The sequence below is a fragment of the Cebidichthys violaceus genome, unplaced genomic scaffold (genome assembly GCF_023349555.1).
Source record: "Cebidichthys violaceus isolate CVI_PGR_0920_01 unplaced genomic scaffold, fCebVio1.0.p SCAF_68, whole genome shotgun sequence".
Lineage (NCBI taxonomy): Eukaryota > Metazoa > Chordata > Actinopteri > Perciformes > Stichaeidae > Cebidichthys > Cebidichthys violaceus.
The window spans coordinates 391,429-411,090 of record NW_027176905.1 but is presented as its reverse complement, the minus strand read 5'-3'; the positions used below and the strand labels follow the sequence as shown (position 1 = coordinate 411,090).

At 38.4% G+C, this 19,662-nt stretch overlaps 1 protein-coding gene across 1 annotated transcript; it reads left to right on the top strand.

The window, feature by feature from the left end:
• The first annotated feature begins 6,985 nt into the window (after positions 1 to 6,985).
• On the top strand, positions 6,986 to 19,398 carry LOC137890698 (E3 ubiquitin-protein ligase rnf213-alpha). The gene is made up of 17 exons (XM_068734875.1): positions 6,986 to 7,057; positions 8,697 to 8,803; positions 9,231 to 9,346; positions 10,503 to 10,853; positions 11,895 to 12,455; positions 13,101 to 13,264; positions 13,460 to 13,609; positions 13,863 to 14,068; positions 15,083 to 15,354; positions 15,509 to 15,765; positions 16,473 to 16,673; positions 17,101 to 17,290; positions 17,986 to 18,041; positions 18,162 to 18,321; positions 18,772 to 18,903; positions 19,055 to 19,153; positions 19,270 to 19,398. The coding sequence occupies exons 2-17, from the start codon at positions 8,704 to 8,706 to the stop codon at positions 19,396 to 19,398; spliced, it is 3,144 nt and encodes a 1,047-aa protein (XP_068590976.1). The 5' UTR covers positions 6,986 to 7,057; positions 8,697 to 8,703.
• Positions 19,399 to 19,662: the final 264 nt, after the last annotated feature.

Below are 19,662 nucleotides of genomic sequence, written 5' to 3'. Positions count from 1 at the left end.
TTCTAAGGGAGGGCTGAAGCAAATCCCAGCTGACATTGGGTGAAGGCAGGTTACAGCCTTCAGATTGGCAGACTATTGCAGGGCTGACATAGAGATAGAGGCAGACAGACAACCATTCACGCTCACATCCACACCTATGGGCAATTTAGTGTCATCAATTAACCGAAGCTGCATGTCTTTGGACTGTGGGAGAAAGCCGGAGAGAACCCACGGAAGAACATGCAAATTCCACTCATGCACATACTGCAAATTAAAAAAAAGAAGAAGAAAAAAACAACACTTATTTTTAAATGGTTGCCAATAGTCAATAGGCTAAAATATTAAAAGATACCTGTATGGTGCTGCATGGTCCTACAGAACAAACTTAATTAATTTAGGATTCCTGACATGATAAAGTGTTCCAGATAAAAACATTGGCCTTTTACATGATTTATAGTGTGTCATGTGACAAGCTAAATGTTCTAAATTCTTCAAACATAAGTCAACATGAGCTGTATAGTACATACAGGCCTCCAGCAATATTTGTCATCAGTGACTGTTGGTTAATGCTGCAAGTCAGGACAGAAAGTGATGAGCTGTCAAGAATGCTTAGCATCGGTTGAGAACGTTTTGTGCTGTATTGAGCAACATGTGGTTCATGTGTTGAATTTCTATGAATTTCTTGTGAAACTACTCTGAGGTTTGAAAGCTAATGAAGCCCAACGCATAAGTTAAGTGTTATGTTGTTTGGCTGGCAACTGGTTTGGCACGCTAACGTGGATGAAATTAGATATTGTATAAGCTTGTAAGGTATTCTTTCAAAGTAGTTAACTAGATAAATGTCAGGCCAACAATGATACAGTGCCTGAATGGCATTTAATGTATGACTTGTGTGCTCAAAAATAAAACACATGTCAAACAAAACATTATTTGTTTTCAATGTCAAAATCAGAAACAATCTTGGTAACTTTCCAAAACTGTCAATCTGACATTCACGTCACATACATGTATGAGGATACGTTCACGTAGGACAGTGACCAGCCAGTGTGTGAGATGAAAAACTTGATTTGATTTTCTCACAAGCTCTCCATTTTTATTCTTTACAAACTGTTTCTGCTATTTTTCATGTTTATAACTGAATGCCTTCCTGGAAAGATTGAAAGGGTGCACTGTTTTTACCCATTTGAACCAATAACAGGTCTCAATTCTCTCTATGACAGCCGGCTTTTCACCCAACCTTCAAGTATGTCTGTTCAGAACATCAGAAAACACAAAGCAGCCTTAAAGGGACAGTTTACCCCAAAATCTAAATTACATATTTTTTTTCCTCTTACCTGCATTGCTATTTAACAATCTAGGTTGTTTTGATGTGAGTTGCTACAGTTTTGGAGATATTGCCCGACAACTGATTACAAGCATTGCTGACCTTGTTGTCTTTACTAGCAGCTGTTGTCCAGTTAAAGTCCGCATGTCTGCGGAGGAAATCAGTGAGCAGCGTGAGAGAGAGAGAGAGAGAGAGAGAGATCAGTGAGCGGAGAGAGGGAGAGAGAGACCCGCAGCGCTGTAACTAACGTTAAGTCTGAAAAATAAAACTTATTAAACTTTCCACGAACTGTATCTGTTTGAGTTTATAGAGGAAGATTTTAGAGAAGATCTTAAGTATCAAACACGTACTTACGATCATTAAAGACTACTTTATTACTCTGGTTGCTTAGTTACAAAATACGACAATATACTTCCTGTTTACATCGGCGCATGTCCAGTGTACGTGAAGAGTCACGTGATATTCGTTTTCAGGCGTGTAGTATGGACGGAGATCATTTCGGAAACGATGGCTGAAACGCCGTGTGGACGGAGATCGTTTTCGTTTGAAAACTCTGTTTCCAAACGAAAACGGAGTAGTATGGATGTAGCCTTAGAGGTGCTGATCCTCATCCCAACCGCTTCACACTCGGCTGCGAACCGATCCAGTGAGTGCTGGAGGTCACAGCCCGATGAAGACATCAGGACCACATCATCTGCAAACAGCAGCGATGCAATCCTCAGCCCACCGAACTGTAAACACTCCTCCCCACGACTACGCCTCGATATCCTGTACATGAATACCACAAACAGGATTGGTGACAAAGCGCAGCCCTGGCAGAGGCCAACCCTCACCGGAAACGAGTCTGACTTACTGCCGAGAACCCGGACACAGCTCTCGCTTTGGGCGTACAGGGATTGGATGGCCCCCATAAGTGGGCCCCTCACCCCATACTCCCGCAACACCTCCCACAGTATCTCCCGGGGGACCCGGTCATACGCCTTCTCCAGGTCCACAAACCAGATGTAGACCGGATGGCCGTATTCCCAAGCCCCCTCCAGGATCCTTGCGAGAGTGCTACATTTTAATTGAATTAAAGATCAGATTGTGTAATACCTCAAAAGTGTTCTGTGGTTCAATATGTTGGCCTACATTTGGAGGGAGGGGCGTGTTCTGTCCTAACAGCATGGATTTTTTGCTACTTATCATCTTTTTGAAGGGGCAGGAATGGGGTTTTGGTTTAACATATTGTCAGGATTCAATTTATCTGAGGAATACTCAGCATTCAGCACGGTTCAATAGTAAATAACATAAATAACAAGTATAGGTAGGCTACACATGTATTTGCCCTACTAACCTGCTCCACTGGGCCTGATGACGTAGTTTCTAAGTGTAGGTAGTTCCACGTTCATGGTTCACATAGGAACCCACACAAAGAGAGAGAGAGAGAGAGAGAGAGAGAGAGAGAGAGAGAGAGAGAGAGAGAGAGAGAGAGAGAGAGAGAGAGAGAGAGTGTGTGTGTGTGTGTGTGCGTACTATTGGTTTGTATAAAACACACAAACACACACTGACAGTTTCATACACTTAACCACAAAACCTCACTAGGCCTACACCTCATGGTTAAACATGAGCTGTTGTAGGTTGTAGAGAAACAGACAAAAGCATCAGAGATAGCCTATTTCATTCATATTTTGTTCCAGAACATGTTACACATGGAACAAACTAGATTATCATAGTGGAACATCACACCCTAATGTTGCCCCATATTCATATTTGCATATTTAAAGTCTTCACACTGAGAGACTTAAACAGTTGAATTGAATTAGTACTGTATTTATTTAGTTTTTATTCGCTTCCTTACTGATTTAAAATTCTGTCTTTTGACTGAAGTTTGTTACTGAGAGTGTATACAGTGCTTTAACAGCCTGCTTATCTAGCTAACCTCTTTTTATTTTCTATATTTATTTGTTTTATGATATATAATATTCATGTATTCTTATTTTGCAGCTCTAATAGTCAATCAATAATATTTCCCAGTAGAAAATTTGTGTGACAGTAGAGACAGAAGTGTTAAGAAATGTGCTTCATTAACCTCAAATGGAGCTTTCCATCCATTTTCCATCCTGACTGTTAAACTCACAAAAATCACCATTTGTGGAAAGATTTTGTAACTGTCTCATGCCATTTTAATATCACCTTTGAGGCTGATTGTTTGGTTTTTAATGTTAAATGTTACCTTAAAGACATTTTAATTTGAAAAGAATTTGATTGCCAAAGTAAGCCTTTTGTGTCTGGAATGTGTTAAAAGATGACTGAAACCTCTGCAGTGAATTTGGGAGGACAACAGGTTGATCTGCCACATCCGAACAGAAACTCTGCTGCTGCTGGGCGGTGCAGTGGCTCAGTGGTTGATGCTAACACCCAACAACAGAAAACCCATTTTGTGTATGTGTGATTTGGTACACGGTACAAGCTTAAGGGTCCACCTAGTTTCCTGCTGTAGGCCTATAACAATGTGACAAAGTGATTGATCCTCAGATTGCGATTACTCTAGGTTTATGTGATATGTCTAGGTCGATATTTACAGGCTTTTATCTTCATGTGCCCATTAGTGAAGAATTTATATATATATATATATATATATATATATATATATATATATATTTCGTCATGGCAGTTTCGTCATGGCAGACCTAGTCAGTGACGTCCGTCGTTGCATCATAATCACGTAGTTTAGTGAAAGTGTAGTCGGATTCTTTAAACACCACGGTTGTCTTTTCCTAACTCCTTATAAATTCTCCTTCACATCTTTCCTTGACCCCATGATGTTTTCCATAGAGGTCAAGAAAAAGTGGCTAGGAATAGACGCTAGGGGGTAATGTTTTAACTTTTCGACCGCAGCCCAGGACTGACAAGAGAGTCTGAGGGCATCTAGTGGATGGTTTGAGGATGCCAGGTCTGGGAAATGAGAGGAGAGAACATGGCCCAGGACAAGTGACCAGGGCCTGGAGAAACTGTCATGGAGGCAGACCCGGTAAAACAACCAACAGACTAGAAAGTCCTCATGACACCTGTCCAGTAGCTCCAGATAATAGAGAACACATTTGTCTGCCAGGTGTCTGTCACATGTGCTATCACTAGCTAGCTAGCCATAGGAACCTCATATGTACAATGAAAATTTGGGGAATTTTAACCTCCCCGTGTATGATGTCCTAGCACCACCCGCTCATTTCAAATTACTGTTCACAAAAGCTTGATATGGTGGCTTGGGCCTGAATTTACCTCACGGTCAATACCACCTGCGTTTTTTACTATATTCAAAACAACTACGCACCAACAACTGATTACACTAGCCAGTAGTTCTCAATATTAATTTGGTCATAGAATTTGCCTCTAACAGCTGTCTTTGCAGAAAACTACTCATCAAGACCACAATGTAACTGTTGTTTGGAGAGTAAAAAACTAAAAGTGAAGTGTGATATATGATATTGAAGCTAAACTCCAGGTGCTCTGGCCCTGTTGTTTTGGTAATTACAGTGCAAACACGCCCATAGAGTTTTGCAGCTGAATGCAGTTTGCCCTTTTGTGCATCTGATAGCAGTTATCTATGTGTCAAATTACAAATGCACTTAAGGCCAATGTGTTGGTTGTACAGGAGCACCAAGAAGCTATTTGCTTGAGTGCAAAGTTATGCCTGCATTTCACCATTTGCGGGTCCTTCGAGAATGAAATGGTTTCTTTTAGTTTTATTTGTGCAGGTTTGGTGGCTGCAAAAGCTGCGTAGTCCTTTTGTGAATTTGTCTCTGAATCTTTATTAGCTGTGCTGCTTGGGTGACTGTGTCCACAGACCACAGTCACCCAAGGACTGGGTTACCTCCATGTAAAGGATGAATATGTGTGTGTAATCTCCCTTTCATAATAAATATAGTATCACAGATTAAACAGCGCAGATATTAAAGATTTTTTAAAACCTTTACAAGTGCTACCACCTCAACTCAAGGGATACAATTATGCCTTTGAAGGAAGATAATTTCTGCGAGATGAATGGAGAGGGAGAGAGAAATGCTTAGCGTTGGGGAGAGATGTTTCTCCAGGCAGGCTGGGATTAGCTGCGGTCCCATAAATATGTTGGGCAGCGAGGTATACTTTGTGCCCAGTGGTAAAAATAGGCCTTCTTCCCGAGGGAAATGATGACGTGTGCAGCCTGCCTGCATCATCAGCCCCAAGTCGGCTTCATCTTCATACTGAAAGAGGCAGAGAGACAGAGTGTGGGTGGAGCATCAGTGATCACCATGGCAACACATGCAGAGTGACGCAGGTAAAGGGAATAGAAAGGAAGAGAGGTAGTGATTGGCTGGCGGCTGCAGTGGTTAGTGTCTGTGTGTGTGGAAGAGATGTGTGGGTGGTAAAGAAGAGGAGGAGGACTCAATAGCCCAGCACTGAGATTAGCTCCCACACTCCCAACACAGATACACACAAACAAACACACACACACACACACACACACACACACACACACACACACACACACACACACACAAACACACAAACACAGTCCAAGCCTGTTAGCACGGTGTTCAATTCAGCCTTGCAATAAGATGATATGATTTAGCACGCTCCTTTAGCACTGACTTCAGAGGCAGTGGAAAGCAGTGTTATTTTCCTCCCTCACAAATGCCATCTTGGATATTATGCATGCATTTTGGAAGAGAAATATTCCGAGCATTCCCCCCACATGAACCCAATGCATCCTGCTCTTTCATTTCAGTGCCATTAAAATAGACCTTTTGGCGATTCAGCTGCTTTGGCAAAGCCTTCGTTCTGAATTGAATTAAATTTCAAAGGTTGCTCTGTCCCATATTCTTTTTCTTTACTGCAGTTACTTCCAGTTGTCTGTTGTATCTCTCCAAGGCACCTTTCACAACATGCCTTTTTTGTTTTATTTTAAAGAACGATGAATGCTACTTCACTTCACATTCATACAGATTGGGTGAATTTGTTTCATCTTGTCATTGTTGGCATACAATGAAAATGTCATCCTGCAATCTAGTATTGTAAATATGAATCCATTACAGAAATGATAAGTTTGATGGCATGGACATCCATTGCATGGATGAAAGTAAACAACATGGATTTCAGTTGTAAAACAACAGTAATTAAATTCCAGTTTGACAACATGAGATGATACGTTGAACCCAGTAGGAAAAGTGGGTCAAAAAAGGAAGAGGAAAGGAAAAAGGGAAATACCATAACTACCACTATTACTTTTCTTACTAAACTATTGTGTTTTAGATAAATGAATATTGCCACCTAGTGGTTACCAAGGAGGATGTCTGTGTGTATTAGTGCTGGAGGTTGTCGAACATGTCACTGAACATGGTTAGCATAATAGTATTCTAATGATAGTATTGATTACGTTTCTATATGTTTCCATACTTACAGAGAATTTGCTGTGAAGATATGTTCATAGTTCATCCAAGGATTTTTAATCACTGTAGTTCAGGATAACTGATCTTACAGTCTGCTGTAGAAAATGCTGTTTTTCTGTGTCATATGAGAGTAAATTAAATATCTATGGTAGTTGGACAAAACAAACAATTTAAAGGTTTCACTTTGGATTCTCGGAAATTGTAATGATTTTAGTCAATGAGAAAAAGCTGAAGCAGCCACACCTCTTACTGTAAATCAAAAGAGAAAGTAAATGTATGAGCTATATAACATCAGTTATCAGCTCGGATGTACAGATTCAACCATGTAAGGAAGAAGAGCAACAAGGTAGGTTATCTGAACAAGCTCATCCATCGTACTGACCTAATAATCCATTAATTTATGATGACTAGAATATGCAAGTACTGTGTCTGTAATAATAACTCTGAAGTTAGTTATACTGAGAGGTATTTTGTAATAATTTTGCTTTGTATTATTTACTGAGCAATTATACGTTTTCTTAATTAATTTATTATATAATTGGGCTCGACTGTTTGCTAGTGGTGTAACAGATCACGGATCGATCCGGCTCGGATTTATTTTTTTTATTTTTTTTACAGTTTAATCATCATAGTGTGTAATAACGTTGTACTGCTGCTGTTTCGTTTCAAGTAACAAGTCCCCGACTATAAATGCAAAGTTGCAGTGAACAGATATAAAGCAGTAGTGTGTTCACGTGAACGGAGCGTGTTAAAAGTATTTAACGGTGAAAGACAGGGCTAGCGGAGGAGCAGAGGAACTTGAGAAGCCCCCGACGTCATCGCAAGTTTGGGAGCATTTTGTCGTCTCTGTAACTTATAATGACTAGATAAGGGTGGACAAACCCGTTACTATATGTAGGCGTTGTTGAAAGAGAAAGACATACGACAACGGCAATACATCGGGCATGTCCACACATATGAAGCGCCACCATCCCAGTCTGTCAGAGACGGGGGACACTCCGTTGTGGAAAACAAAGGATGTCGGAATCTGGTTAAAGTGCTTGAGCCACGCTACGAAATCCCCTCAGGCACCCACTTCCGTATGAAGATCGTTCCAGGCCTCTATGAAAAGGAAAATACTGTGACAGATTTTAAGTCCGGTGCTGCAGACACGCCCCCTCTGTGAGACACAGACACATCTGGTGCTACTGTAGCCGAGGGTTTATATTGCGCCTATACTTTAGAATAATAATAAAATAGCAGACACGGGGCTCCGTATTCGGCGCCAAGATGACAGCCACTTTAATCCTTCTCACACCCTTCTCAGAACCTCTTTCTTCTCTCCCTCCTTCCGTCTCCTCCTCCACAATAAAAGCACAAAACACATTCACCGGAACACTGCTTCTTAACATACTCAGCATAATAGCTTACACTACCCTTTCCCCACACAATGTAGATATATTCTCATCTTTATGAAAATAAATATCTTAAATATTGTAGTTTTCATGTAAAAATGTATTTGCTTTAAGTGTTCTTGAAGTTCTTTAATTAATAAATGGAAAGCAACGTTATAGTGGTCTCCTCCCCTTTTCTTTGCTGATCCGAAAAATGATCTGACAAATGATCCGAACCGAACCGTGAGGTTTGTGATCCGTTGCACCCTTATTTGCTTCCTATTGGATTTTAAGATGCTTTCTCAGATCATCTAGTGTTCTAGTTGAATGACAAAAGACAGACAGAGCAGAAGAAGGAACTGAGATAAAATGTGTTATGTAATAAGGATACAGAAAGACCTAAATCCTATAGTAGTTTATATGGTATTTTATATTTTATTATATTAACATACCTGCAGCCTGTTACATTGGTCTCCATAAATTCTCTAATTTACTTTTATTTTGGGAAATTATTTAAATCAGTGGGTATAGACTTTTCTGAAAAAAGTATGCTTCTAATGCTCAACAACTAAATCGAAATGTTTTCCCCAATTTCTTTGTCTTTCTGAACAGGTAAATCATGTTTTGCCCTGAATGTGGAAATCAAGTGGAAAAATCATATAAATTCTGTCCTCAGTGTGGTTTCAAATTGTTCGTCTTGACTCAAAACAGGACCCAAGGTAAGTTTCCCAGCTTACAATGTTTTTCTGACTACTTGCAGTTACTTTGTGAAATATATATTCACGCAGGATTGTTAATTGCATAATTTTGGTGGCATTAACATATCCATTAATGAGTTTTATTAGATAACCATTAAACTGTATTATTGTTAAATTACTTCTTATATTGATGTCACACAATTGTTTTTCTTGTGGTTATAAAAAACATTTCTCATGTGAAACCACAAAACTATGCTGCAGGTTGACTTAACCAGAACGTGTTGTGCTGTACTTAGACTTTAATGAAGTATGATTATCTTGTAGCTGAAATTCCAAGTTGAAGTACGTAATGTATTGTACTGTTACCGTAAAACACTAAAACGTACATATTAACTTTGGTTAGCTATATCACATGACAATATTTCACATGACATTGATTGTTGCCCAGATGTGGCCTCATCAGCACATCAACCCTCAGGCTCTGCTGAGAAGGAGAACCAAAAGGAGGATCAAGACCAGGTTCTAAAAGATGTTAAAGAACAAGAAAACCTTGCCCAGATAAAGGTGAAAAGGCCAAGAACACAGTTATTGTATTAGTACAATGATCATGATCATTGTAAGTGTATTAATCCATGTATTTAACCATCAACAGAAAAAAAAAGAAATCAAAATGGAAAAAGAATCCTTGCAGTGCTCTTTCAAATTCACAAGCAACCTTTACTCCCTCTTGTTTAAACTGAAACTAGTCTGCTAGTTTACACCGACATTATCAAGAGCTGTAAACAAGCTCTTAACAACCAAAAGATATTTCTGCTATAGGTGTTTACAATCCAATGGAAAATGACTTTCAATATAATGCAATCTAGTATAACAACACCACCAGCAATAACAATCTCATAAAGTCATAAACTTATATTTGAACTAGAACTAAATCATACGTTTTGTCAAGGTGCAAAATCCAAATGCAAAAACCACAGCTGCAAATGTATGTGTTCATAGCTTAGCGCCATATGACACAATTAAAGTGGGCAATATGTTAGGGTTTCAACTCTCTCGCAGACAAAGGGAGGCCGCATGTCTCCTACTGCTGCGTCTTTTGTCAGCAGAGCAGGGCCAAAAAATCAGCTGGTCCAAGTTAAAATCAAATCAAAAGTTATTTAATAACAAACAGAAGCTACAAAATTACAAACTGAAGTACACTAATAACAAAACAAACATATAAATTTCATGAAAGTGAGGCCCCGTACGGGCCACGAGACAGATACGTATATCTGCATCATGATCCGGAGAAGGTCTGATTCTCTCCTGGGATTTACAGTTCTTTGTCTCCCAAGAGTCACATTCCTCAGCCTGTCGATCAGCTCCACGATTGGCTGAAGTCCAATGAGCTCCTCCTTGGCTCTTGACCCATTGTCCTGGGCAGACACCTCAGTCAACTACGTATACTTCCCCCGCAGGTTCACACCTTCTCACATTCCTCAAACCCCCCTCACAGACACTCAATATACATTCAATGCATGAAATGACCACACTCCCTGGTTCAAAACTTCTACAAGCAAACATATTATATAATAATTATACCTTTGGTTTAAAACTTAAGTAAACACTGACATAAAATATCCATCACTAGGAGTGCTTTAAAACATACTAAGAATGCTTCTAAACTTTAAATTCCTCACAAATATCAGGATGCTAAGCTAACTATTTTGACTCTTCTCAGGGGCAGCCGGCTAGTGATGAACAAGAGGCAGCCAGAGATGGAGCTACACCACAGGACCCATCAGACAACGCTGCCAGTCCAGCCACACTGGAAAAAAGAGCCTCATCCCCCAACCAGACACTCTCAGTGCAAATACCTGCTGACAAGCCAAGTGACATTCATTCTGGGCTATCGTCCACCTCTGTGTCATCTCTAGCATCGCCTAAAGAAACCAGCTCCATAGCACCTGAATCCTCTGAGCAAACACCTCAAGACTGGGTTATGGTGGAAAAGCAGTCTGTCTCTGAACAAGATAAAGAGAAGACAATCTTTTCTGAGACACAACATCTCTCTGGGAAGCCAGATGAAAAGGTAAATCACACCAACACAGAACAGCATACATTCACTAAACTAACTGACAGGAAAGAAGACCAAGCAGCCAGAGATGAGACATGTTGTTAGACAGATGACCCAAATACAGAAAAAACGGAGTATTCTGCTGATCCATGTTCAGTAACATAGGAAACTGCCCAAAACACTTTTAACACAGTTATCAGTCAAACAGAGTTTTAACCCTCAAACTGACTTATACCCTGAATCTTTGCCTTATAACAAATGGAAAATGCCTTTCAATATAATTCAATCTAGTACAACAACACCACCAGCAGCGTCAATCTCAGTCATAAAGTTATAGTTGAATTAAACAAAAACTGATCATCATATGTTTTGTCAAGCTAGAATTGAGCTGTGGTGTTGTTTTGTATTAGGTTGTACAGCTGTACCTAATAAAGTGGCCACTGAATATAAACCTTTGAGAGCCTCTGCCGGGTCAGAAAATACCTTGTTTACCTTGATGACCGCAGTAAGAGCCCGTCGCATGCAGCTTTTTAATATTACTAGCTCACTGTGACTTACTTCCTTGCAATCTTTCAGCTGCAAAAATGCAAAAACCACAGCTACAATAAAGCATTCAGTTGTGTAACTCTGTGACAAATACATTGCATTTCCAATAGCTCCTACGTAATAAAGCCTTCACCTAGTTCCCTGTTGGTAGGCTTTTAATATCAAGCAGCAACAGTTGGAGGTATGTTTTGTAAGCATTAAAAAGTAAAAAGTCATTAGGCCATCACCTGAAAGTACAAACAAGAATGAAATTAATCTTTACTGAAAGATGAACAAAGAGGCTTTTAATACCGGTGTTTTCTCTATAGTCACCAACACAGCTACAGTCAGTCAGTTACACACAAGATGCCCCTTTGGCTTTATGGATGTCCCGGTGTGGCTCCACTACAGCTGGTGAACCCTTGCTGTGAAGCTGCAGTGGAAATGCATGTGTTCATAGCTTAGCGCCGTATGGCACAATTAAAGTGGGCAATATCAGGATGCTAAGCTAACTATTTTGACTCTTCTCAGGGGCAGCTGGCTAGTGATGACCAAGAGGCAGCCAGAGATGGAGCTACACCACAGAACCCATCAGACAACGCTGTCAGTCCAGCCGCACTGGAAAAAAGAGCCTCATCCCCCAACCTCACTATCAGGAAGACACAAGTTTCAGAGACTTGTAAAGAGGAAAGGAGGCCTTCTGCTACAACTCCTAAAAGTAACTCTCAACCATGCAGTGAGGTGGCACCTGGAACAAATCTGTCTGATTACATGACACCACCCTCCTCTACACCTGCCAGTGATAAGCTGACAGAGCAACAAACAGAGGCCCCACCAGACAGTAGTACAGAGGACAGATTTGATGCAGTGAAAATACCTGCTGACAAACCAAGTGACCTTCATTCTGGGCTATTGTCCAACTCTGTGTCATTTCTAACATTGCCTAAAGAAACCGGCTCCACTGTACCTGAATCCTCTGAGCAAACACCTCAAGACTGTGATATGGTGGCAAAGCAGTCTGTCTCTGAACAAGATAAAGAGAAGACAATCTTTTCTGAGACACAACATCTCTCTGGGAAGCCAGATGAAAAGGTAAATCACACCAACACAGAACAGCATACATTCACTAAACTAACTGACAGGAAAGAAGACCAAGCAGCCAGAGATGAGACATGTTGTTAGACAGATGACCCAAATACCGAAAAAAACAAACACTTTTAACACAGTTATCAGTCAAACACATAGAGTTTTAACCCTCAAACTGGCTCATACCTTGAATCTTTGGCTTATTGCAAAATACTTGTTCCTCCTTTTCTTCAATTTTTACATAAATAGTAAATGATAATAATGGGTGTAATAACATTTTAGAATTTAGTATTGTTGTGCAATGATTTGTATTAGCCTGACATTAAAACCATGATGTTCTGGAAACAATCATAGATATGTGTTTACATTTTCCGATCATTTCCAGATTTAAAGTGGATAATATTTCTATGTCCAAGGTCTTTATTTAATAGTAAAGACAATAAGACAATTTGACTTTCACAAAATGTGGGAATTGACAGGTATGATAAGTATATATTATATAGCTGATTCTTGGCAATCAGATTATCTGGCAATTAGATTCCCATAGGACTTCAGGAACTTTTATCTGTGTATATTGTACAATATATATGGTAATGGTAGAATCATCTGATCAGGGAGTTGTTTACTCTTCAATATTTTTTTTTCTCACAGGCTGTTGACACCAGATCAAAAGACAAAACAAACACACGCCTGGCAGAGATACAGAAACAGCAGCCAGACATCAGAGATGTAGATGTCTCCACTTCACCAAAACATTCCAGACCTCTAAGTCAGAATATCTCTAAAACATCCACTGAAGTTCAAGCACCACAAATGTAAGTTTAAAAGACTTTAGATGTTTCTTTCTAATCTACTGTGTATATGAAGTATGTAATGTTCTCAACAAAGCATCTTATCTGCTATCTGTTACAACATATTTTTGATTGTATTATTGATTTAATCAATAAAGAAAGATTTAATAAAGAAAACAACTTACTTTAACTTTTATCTACTTGATTTTTCTTTTTTAGTTTACCAAGCAGCGAATGTATTCCTGTGTACTTCCATGCTGTCACTTCCAAAGATTTTCATTTGGACCCAGAAAAGGATGAGGTTTTCTTAATGTCTGAAAGAATGTTTGGACATTGGAATAACTGTTGCCTGAAAATGTCCTTCTCTAGGTATGACTTCTTTTAAAAACATGTTCTTCACAACTATACCAGAACAGCTGTTTTGTCAATTCTCAACTAAAAACCAAGGAAACAATAAAATCAGATTGTGATTGTTTTTTGTAATGTATTTTTAGATAGTTTTAGCTTTCTTCACCAACTAGCAGCATAGTGGCTATTATCCGCCTGATTGTTTGCTTTGGAATTATGGATTTGTCACATATGTGCCTGTCCCATCACTAATTATAATTGTTGTGTTTCACAGGTCTCTAGGGTACAAGAGTTATCTTGTTGAAGGGAAAGTTATGATTCCCAGGAACTTAATTCATGAGAGTATACCCTACAAATACATAATTTTCAAGCACATTGAAAATGACAACAAGGGCATGTATGAGACGATCTACCAGAAAGATGGAAATCAATATGTCAACAGGTGCCTGAAAATCAAAGAGGACTTTTTAACACATGAAGGTAATCTAGATTCACTTATTTTGATAAATCAGCCGGCTAGATATTGGCCATTTTTAGCTTGTTATAGACATATTGATATTGGCATACATTTTTACCAATTAATAGCAAGAAATTGCAGTACAGGAAAACCTCAAAAGATACACTTTAGGTAATTTTGAAATAGTTTCAGATTGTCCATCAGCGAACACTGACAAGTTTATTGTAGGTCAGCCAGGTGGGTGGACGCTAAGATCTAGGACAGCTGCTTGCCTCCAAACAGTAAGGACACATGTGTGTGCAATGCTAGAAAGAAGGATATCAATTGTCAGATGCTGTTGGGGTACGGAGTAGCCTATATTTGTTTGTGTCTCTGTATCCAATCAGCTGTAGAGTAGTTTGTCTGCTATAATTTATTGTTTGTAAAATCTTTTTCTGAGTACTCAAAGGTCTGATCTGATTTTTATTCAAGGTCAGATGTCCGGAACAGTTGGTTATAACAAACTAACATTATATTGTATTGTATTCATAACACAAGTAAAGATGGGTAGAATTTTATGTTATGTTTATGTTGCACCACTGTTGAATGCAAAGGGAAACGCTCAAAATTTGATTCAGTTAGAGGAAGCTATGTCAAGGAATTGACCATTTATTGTTATACAGTTTGATTTGATTAAAAAGGCTTTGTTCATTGAGGGAGCTCTTAGAGAATTTAAGCAGTAATTACTATTCTGCAGGGAGAAATAATCCCCTCTTTTACAAACATGTGCACATTAACATTTGATGTTAGTATAATCAACAATACCAAAAGTGTATCACATGAACTGCCTGAACAAATGCAATGCTCCATTTCTACACATGGTTTGGCATGTCTATATAGACACAGTTCTCTGAGAAGAGGACCGATCACATTGTTCAAATGTGTGTTGGTTGTAAATTGTCCAATAAACTCAATTAAGGGAAAATATCCAAAAAGAAACATACAAAGTAACATGTAAATTTCCCTAATATTTCATGCTGCTCTCTTGGACTTTCAAGGGGAGTGGCACCAGTATGATGATATGATCCATCCCGAGCTGAAGAAGAAATTTGGGTCTTGGAATTCTTCAATCGAAGACATTGTTTTGAAAAGGAGAGACCAAGCTGGGAGGGTGATGCTGAATATCATCTTTGACCTTCCTACAACTTGGAATAAACCAAATTTGGACAACTTCTTTTTACTGCTACAACAGTTTTTTTATACGTACAGCAATCCTGTACTTCATTGTGGCACAGAAAGGCCTTGGGGATTACCATACAATCATGAACAGGTAAAGCTAAAGGGTTTTATTTTTGAATAGCACTGGGTCCCATCAAAACTGAGACAAAGTGAATTCATAGAATTGTTTTCAGCAGGAATTAACATCAGTGTAAGTAAGTATAGGACGGTGATTGATTGATACCTTCTTCCTTTACTTTGTCTAGGTGAAAAGCCTGCTTAAACGTTTTTTGGAGGAAAACATCAATCACAACCCCAGAAAGCAGAGAGGAACAACGCAATCCATGTTATCACCTTTGCGTGCAGGAGTTGTTAGTTTGCTGATTTACAACAAGTATCTGAAAGACGACATGACAAATCAACTATCCAGTCTATGTGATCTTCTTCGCCTGCCTAAGAAGCCACAACACCATTTCCTTCATTTCTGGGAAGACTTTGCAAGCCCTTTGTCAGATAAAAAGAGGTAACTGATATTTGATTTAAGTTAACATAAAATAACAATTCTAACTAAAACATCATTATCACAATGATAGTAAAGGTTATAGAATACATAATAACAATAATAAATCCTCAGACTCAGCCAAACACAAAGCCTTTGTGGATTGGCTCTCATAACGGGTCGGGTGGGAGTGGGTATTAAAAAGCCCTTACCTGCCGGTCGCAAACTGTGGATAAATATACTATTCAGTGCCTTTTGTGTTGCATGTGTGTAAACCTCGCGTTTACACTCGTAGTGTCAGAAAAAGATACTTGATTAAAAGCTTTAATTTAGGTCACAGTTATATGAGACAAAGCAGAAAAGGAGCTGTGTAGATGCACAGATTAAAATGAGAATGTTTTTGTGGATGTGGCCCCCTACTTCCGGTGCCCATGTCTAAAATGCAGATCTTAAAGCAGTTGTCCATATCTTTCAACAACATAGTACAGAGAAGAAACAAAACATAATTATTAAATTATTATATCCTTAGTAATTATATATATATATATATATATATATATATATATATATATATATATATATATATATATATATATATATATATAATTATTTTGTATTATTCATTATTTTTTTCATTTAATTTTTTTAAATTATAGTCTGCTTTCCAAATATGACCTATTTCCCCACTGTTAATTTAACGATACTAAGCACTGACTTCTCCACTGGTAAAGTGTTGCAGATGCTGTTGAGATACTTTGCAACAAGGCCAGGCAACAGCAAATTGAGAAGTGGGTCTTGGTCATTCCTCTGATTCACCTACTGAGAGGAGACAGCAAGCCATTTGAACCAGTTCCACCTGTCTCAAATCCACAGTTTGACTCCTGGTCAGGCTTGAACAAAGGAACACATTTCAACAGCGACAATTATGCAAGGTATGTACGTGTTTTTCTCCTGAAAAGACTTGAGCACATGCACACAACTTTTTTAAAACCATTTGACAAGTCTTCAAACAAAAACTCCTCAAAAACAATTAAGCAAATCAGTGGAACGAAATAACAGTAAAAGGGGGTTACAGTATTTTACTTTTAATTCCAGATTTTCCAAGCCAGTGGTTAAAGTTTTATCCTAGTAGTGCATTATTTTGTAATGTAAGGTTGCAAGGCAACCAGCAGAGACCCCAGAAAGTCACTGCTCCTGTTCAGGAATAAGCCATAGTCTGGTAATAGTTATATTTTTGATGACATTGTGTTGAAATTTAGTGAATTGCATTGTTTGTTGGTTTCCACCTCTCACTCCTGGGATATCTTGAATTTTTACCTCACCTCCTCGTCACCATAATCAACTCTGACTTTAACTTAGGGGTGTCTGGATCATGAAAGAACATGCATACCTGACGGACATTGATCATCTTCTTGTGCAATCTTGGATGTCTCTGGTGCCTGTGGATTATCTAACAAGCTTCATATCCACCGTGAAAGTGGAGCTTCTAGACATTCTTCATTACATGCAGTTCACTATCAAATCTGGAATAACTCGATCTAACTACAAGGTATGTATCCTTAAAGCAGTTAAAATATAATATTGTTATCATAATATATCAAATGAGTGTGGAACCAACGTGACAATGTGAAAGCGGTCACTTAGTGATGAACCTAAAGAGTATTATCAGTATGTTTCAGCTCGTTGTATAGCTGTCCGACATGAAACTGTACTGTTTGCTTCACTCTCACCGCTCACATAGTGTTGTTCTTGGCCGGAGCAGGCAGCTGTTTACAGTCAAAAAGCTCTAAGAACCCACTATACAAGACCTGCTCATTACCAAACAGCAGATAGACACAGTTAGCAACTAGCAGGTGAACATAGATGAGCATTTAGAAGCTAAAGAGACATATATTTCCCTTAGGAGTTGGTAGACTCCAACAACAGATCTAAATGTGTGTGAATACTGGACCTATATTCATCAAGTGGCCAGAGCTACAACTCCAAATAAATTATCATGTTGCTGATAACTGCTGGATAAGTACATAAGAAAATATTTGCTAACAAGTTCACCACATCACCTTACAAGGTATGCCAGTGTTATGTTCACAACCCTTCTATACAGTCTATGTTCACAACTTGTTTCTGCTACCTCCAAGTGGCCCAAGCTGTTATTGCAGGTTTAAACCAATTGCTTGAATGACTTCATAACTATTTCAAACTATGTATGTACTGTTATTTATTTTATTTATTATTGGTTTATAGGCTTTGGAAGAATTGGCAGGTGGGCTCATCAACAGAGAAAGCCATCGCATTAAAAGGTAAAATAAAACCTGAACCTATCAATATCATATACAGTATCTGTACAGTAATTTTAGTATCTATATTGCTAGCAAACGTAATGCAAACACAACAATAATCAAGTGTTTTTTTTCCCATAGCTTTGGTGACAAATATAAAGAGTGTTGCCTGAAAACCGCAGTAAGGCTTCTTGGTTCTATTTGCCGTCACACAACAGATCCAGGCCTCTCTGATGTTCCTATTTACTTCCTTGATTTGGTCTGTCTGATTGCCAATGCATGCGATCACACTGATTCCCAGGTGAGACTCACCTGACATACTTTTGGACAGGCCACACTCTTAAGTCTCCATACCAAGTCATAGTCTAGAATTGAAATGCCTGGAGCAGTTTACCACAACCGCTTTATTTTTTCTTGTTTTGTCTATCTTGTACGTATAGAGGGAAAAAAATCAACTCAATGTAGATTGCTAAATATGGTTAAAGATTTAACTGTTGTTTTTCCTCTACATTTGCAAAGTTTTGGAATATGTATCTACACTTGTTTCACTTGTTGTGTTATTTGTGATGTTTCTCATTAAAAGCAAGGTACACAGCAAAGCTAAAAATACAGAAAAGCTGAGTCTTAATGTTTAATGCAAGCAGTGCAATTCTAGATAAAAAGTGGACAATGTTAAATTGTATTTTTTACTTTGTAAAAGAAATTTAGAAAAATAGAGATATCTAATGTAACTTAATAACTGCTATTACAGTCAAGAGACAGAAGTCAAGAGTCAATCTTGGAAACATTGGAAACAATGAGAAAATGGCGGAGAAATACCTTCAGGAACAAACTGCTTAATGAATGGGATCGTACGCAGTTTTCTGTACTCCATGAAATCAAGGTAAGCAGAAACGAATGGCAGTAATGTATGTGCTGTTCTCTGTTATGGGTTTACTTTCAAATTGTAATTTTTTCCAATGCGATAGCCAATTGAAGTTGTCTATAGTATTTCAGCTTAGCTGATCTATCAAAAAACATGCCCTGCTTTCTAGGTATGGGACAAGTTAGTCTCAGTATCCTTCAGTCATCAGGAACACACCTCATTATGGAGAACCCCCTTCCTGCAGGATTTTGAAGGAAAATTAAAACAGGTAAGCCTGGATTTGTGTTTGTGTTTACATGCTTTACAGATCTTGATTTCTGGTATTTACATGTTTTTACATGTGCATTTGAGAAACTAAACTGAAGATGCGTGCTTGTGTGCTAGGAACATCCAGAGGATCAAATTGGAATGTACTCTAACAAGATGGAAGAACTGAGCAAGACAAGTCCATTGTTATGCAACACAATGGAGAAATGTGCAATGGAGGCGATTGCAGCTATTTGTCAGGTTTGATCCGTGTTGATTTGAGTTATTCAAGTATTGAATAAGCAGATAATAAATGCTTTGTAATATAATATAATGTAAATGTCATTGCTTATGAAATTCTTTTTAGTTTTTATTCATAAACAATTGTACTCATATGAAGCAGAGAACAATGGTGTAAAGCATTGAAAGTGTTAAAACAATTATTTAGCAACATATAATTATTGTTACAAGGCTTTGATTATGAATATCTGTATTTAAAGACTCCCACAGACACTTAACATTGTAGAGGAT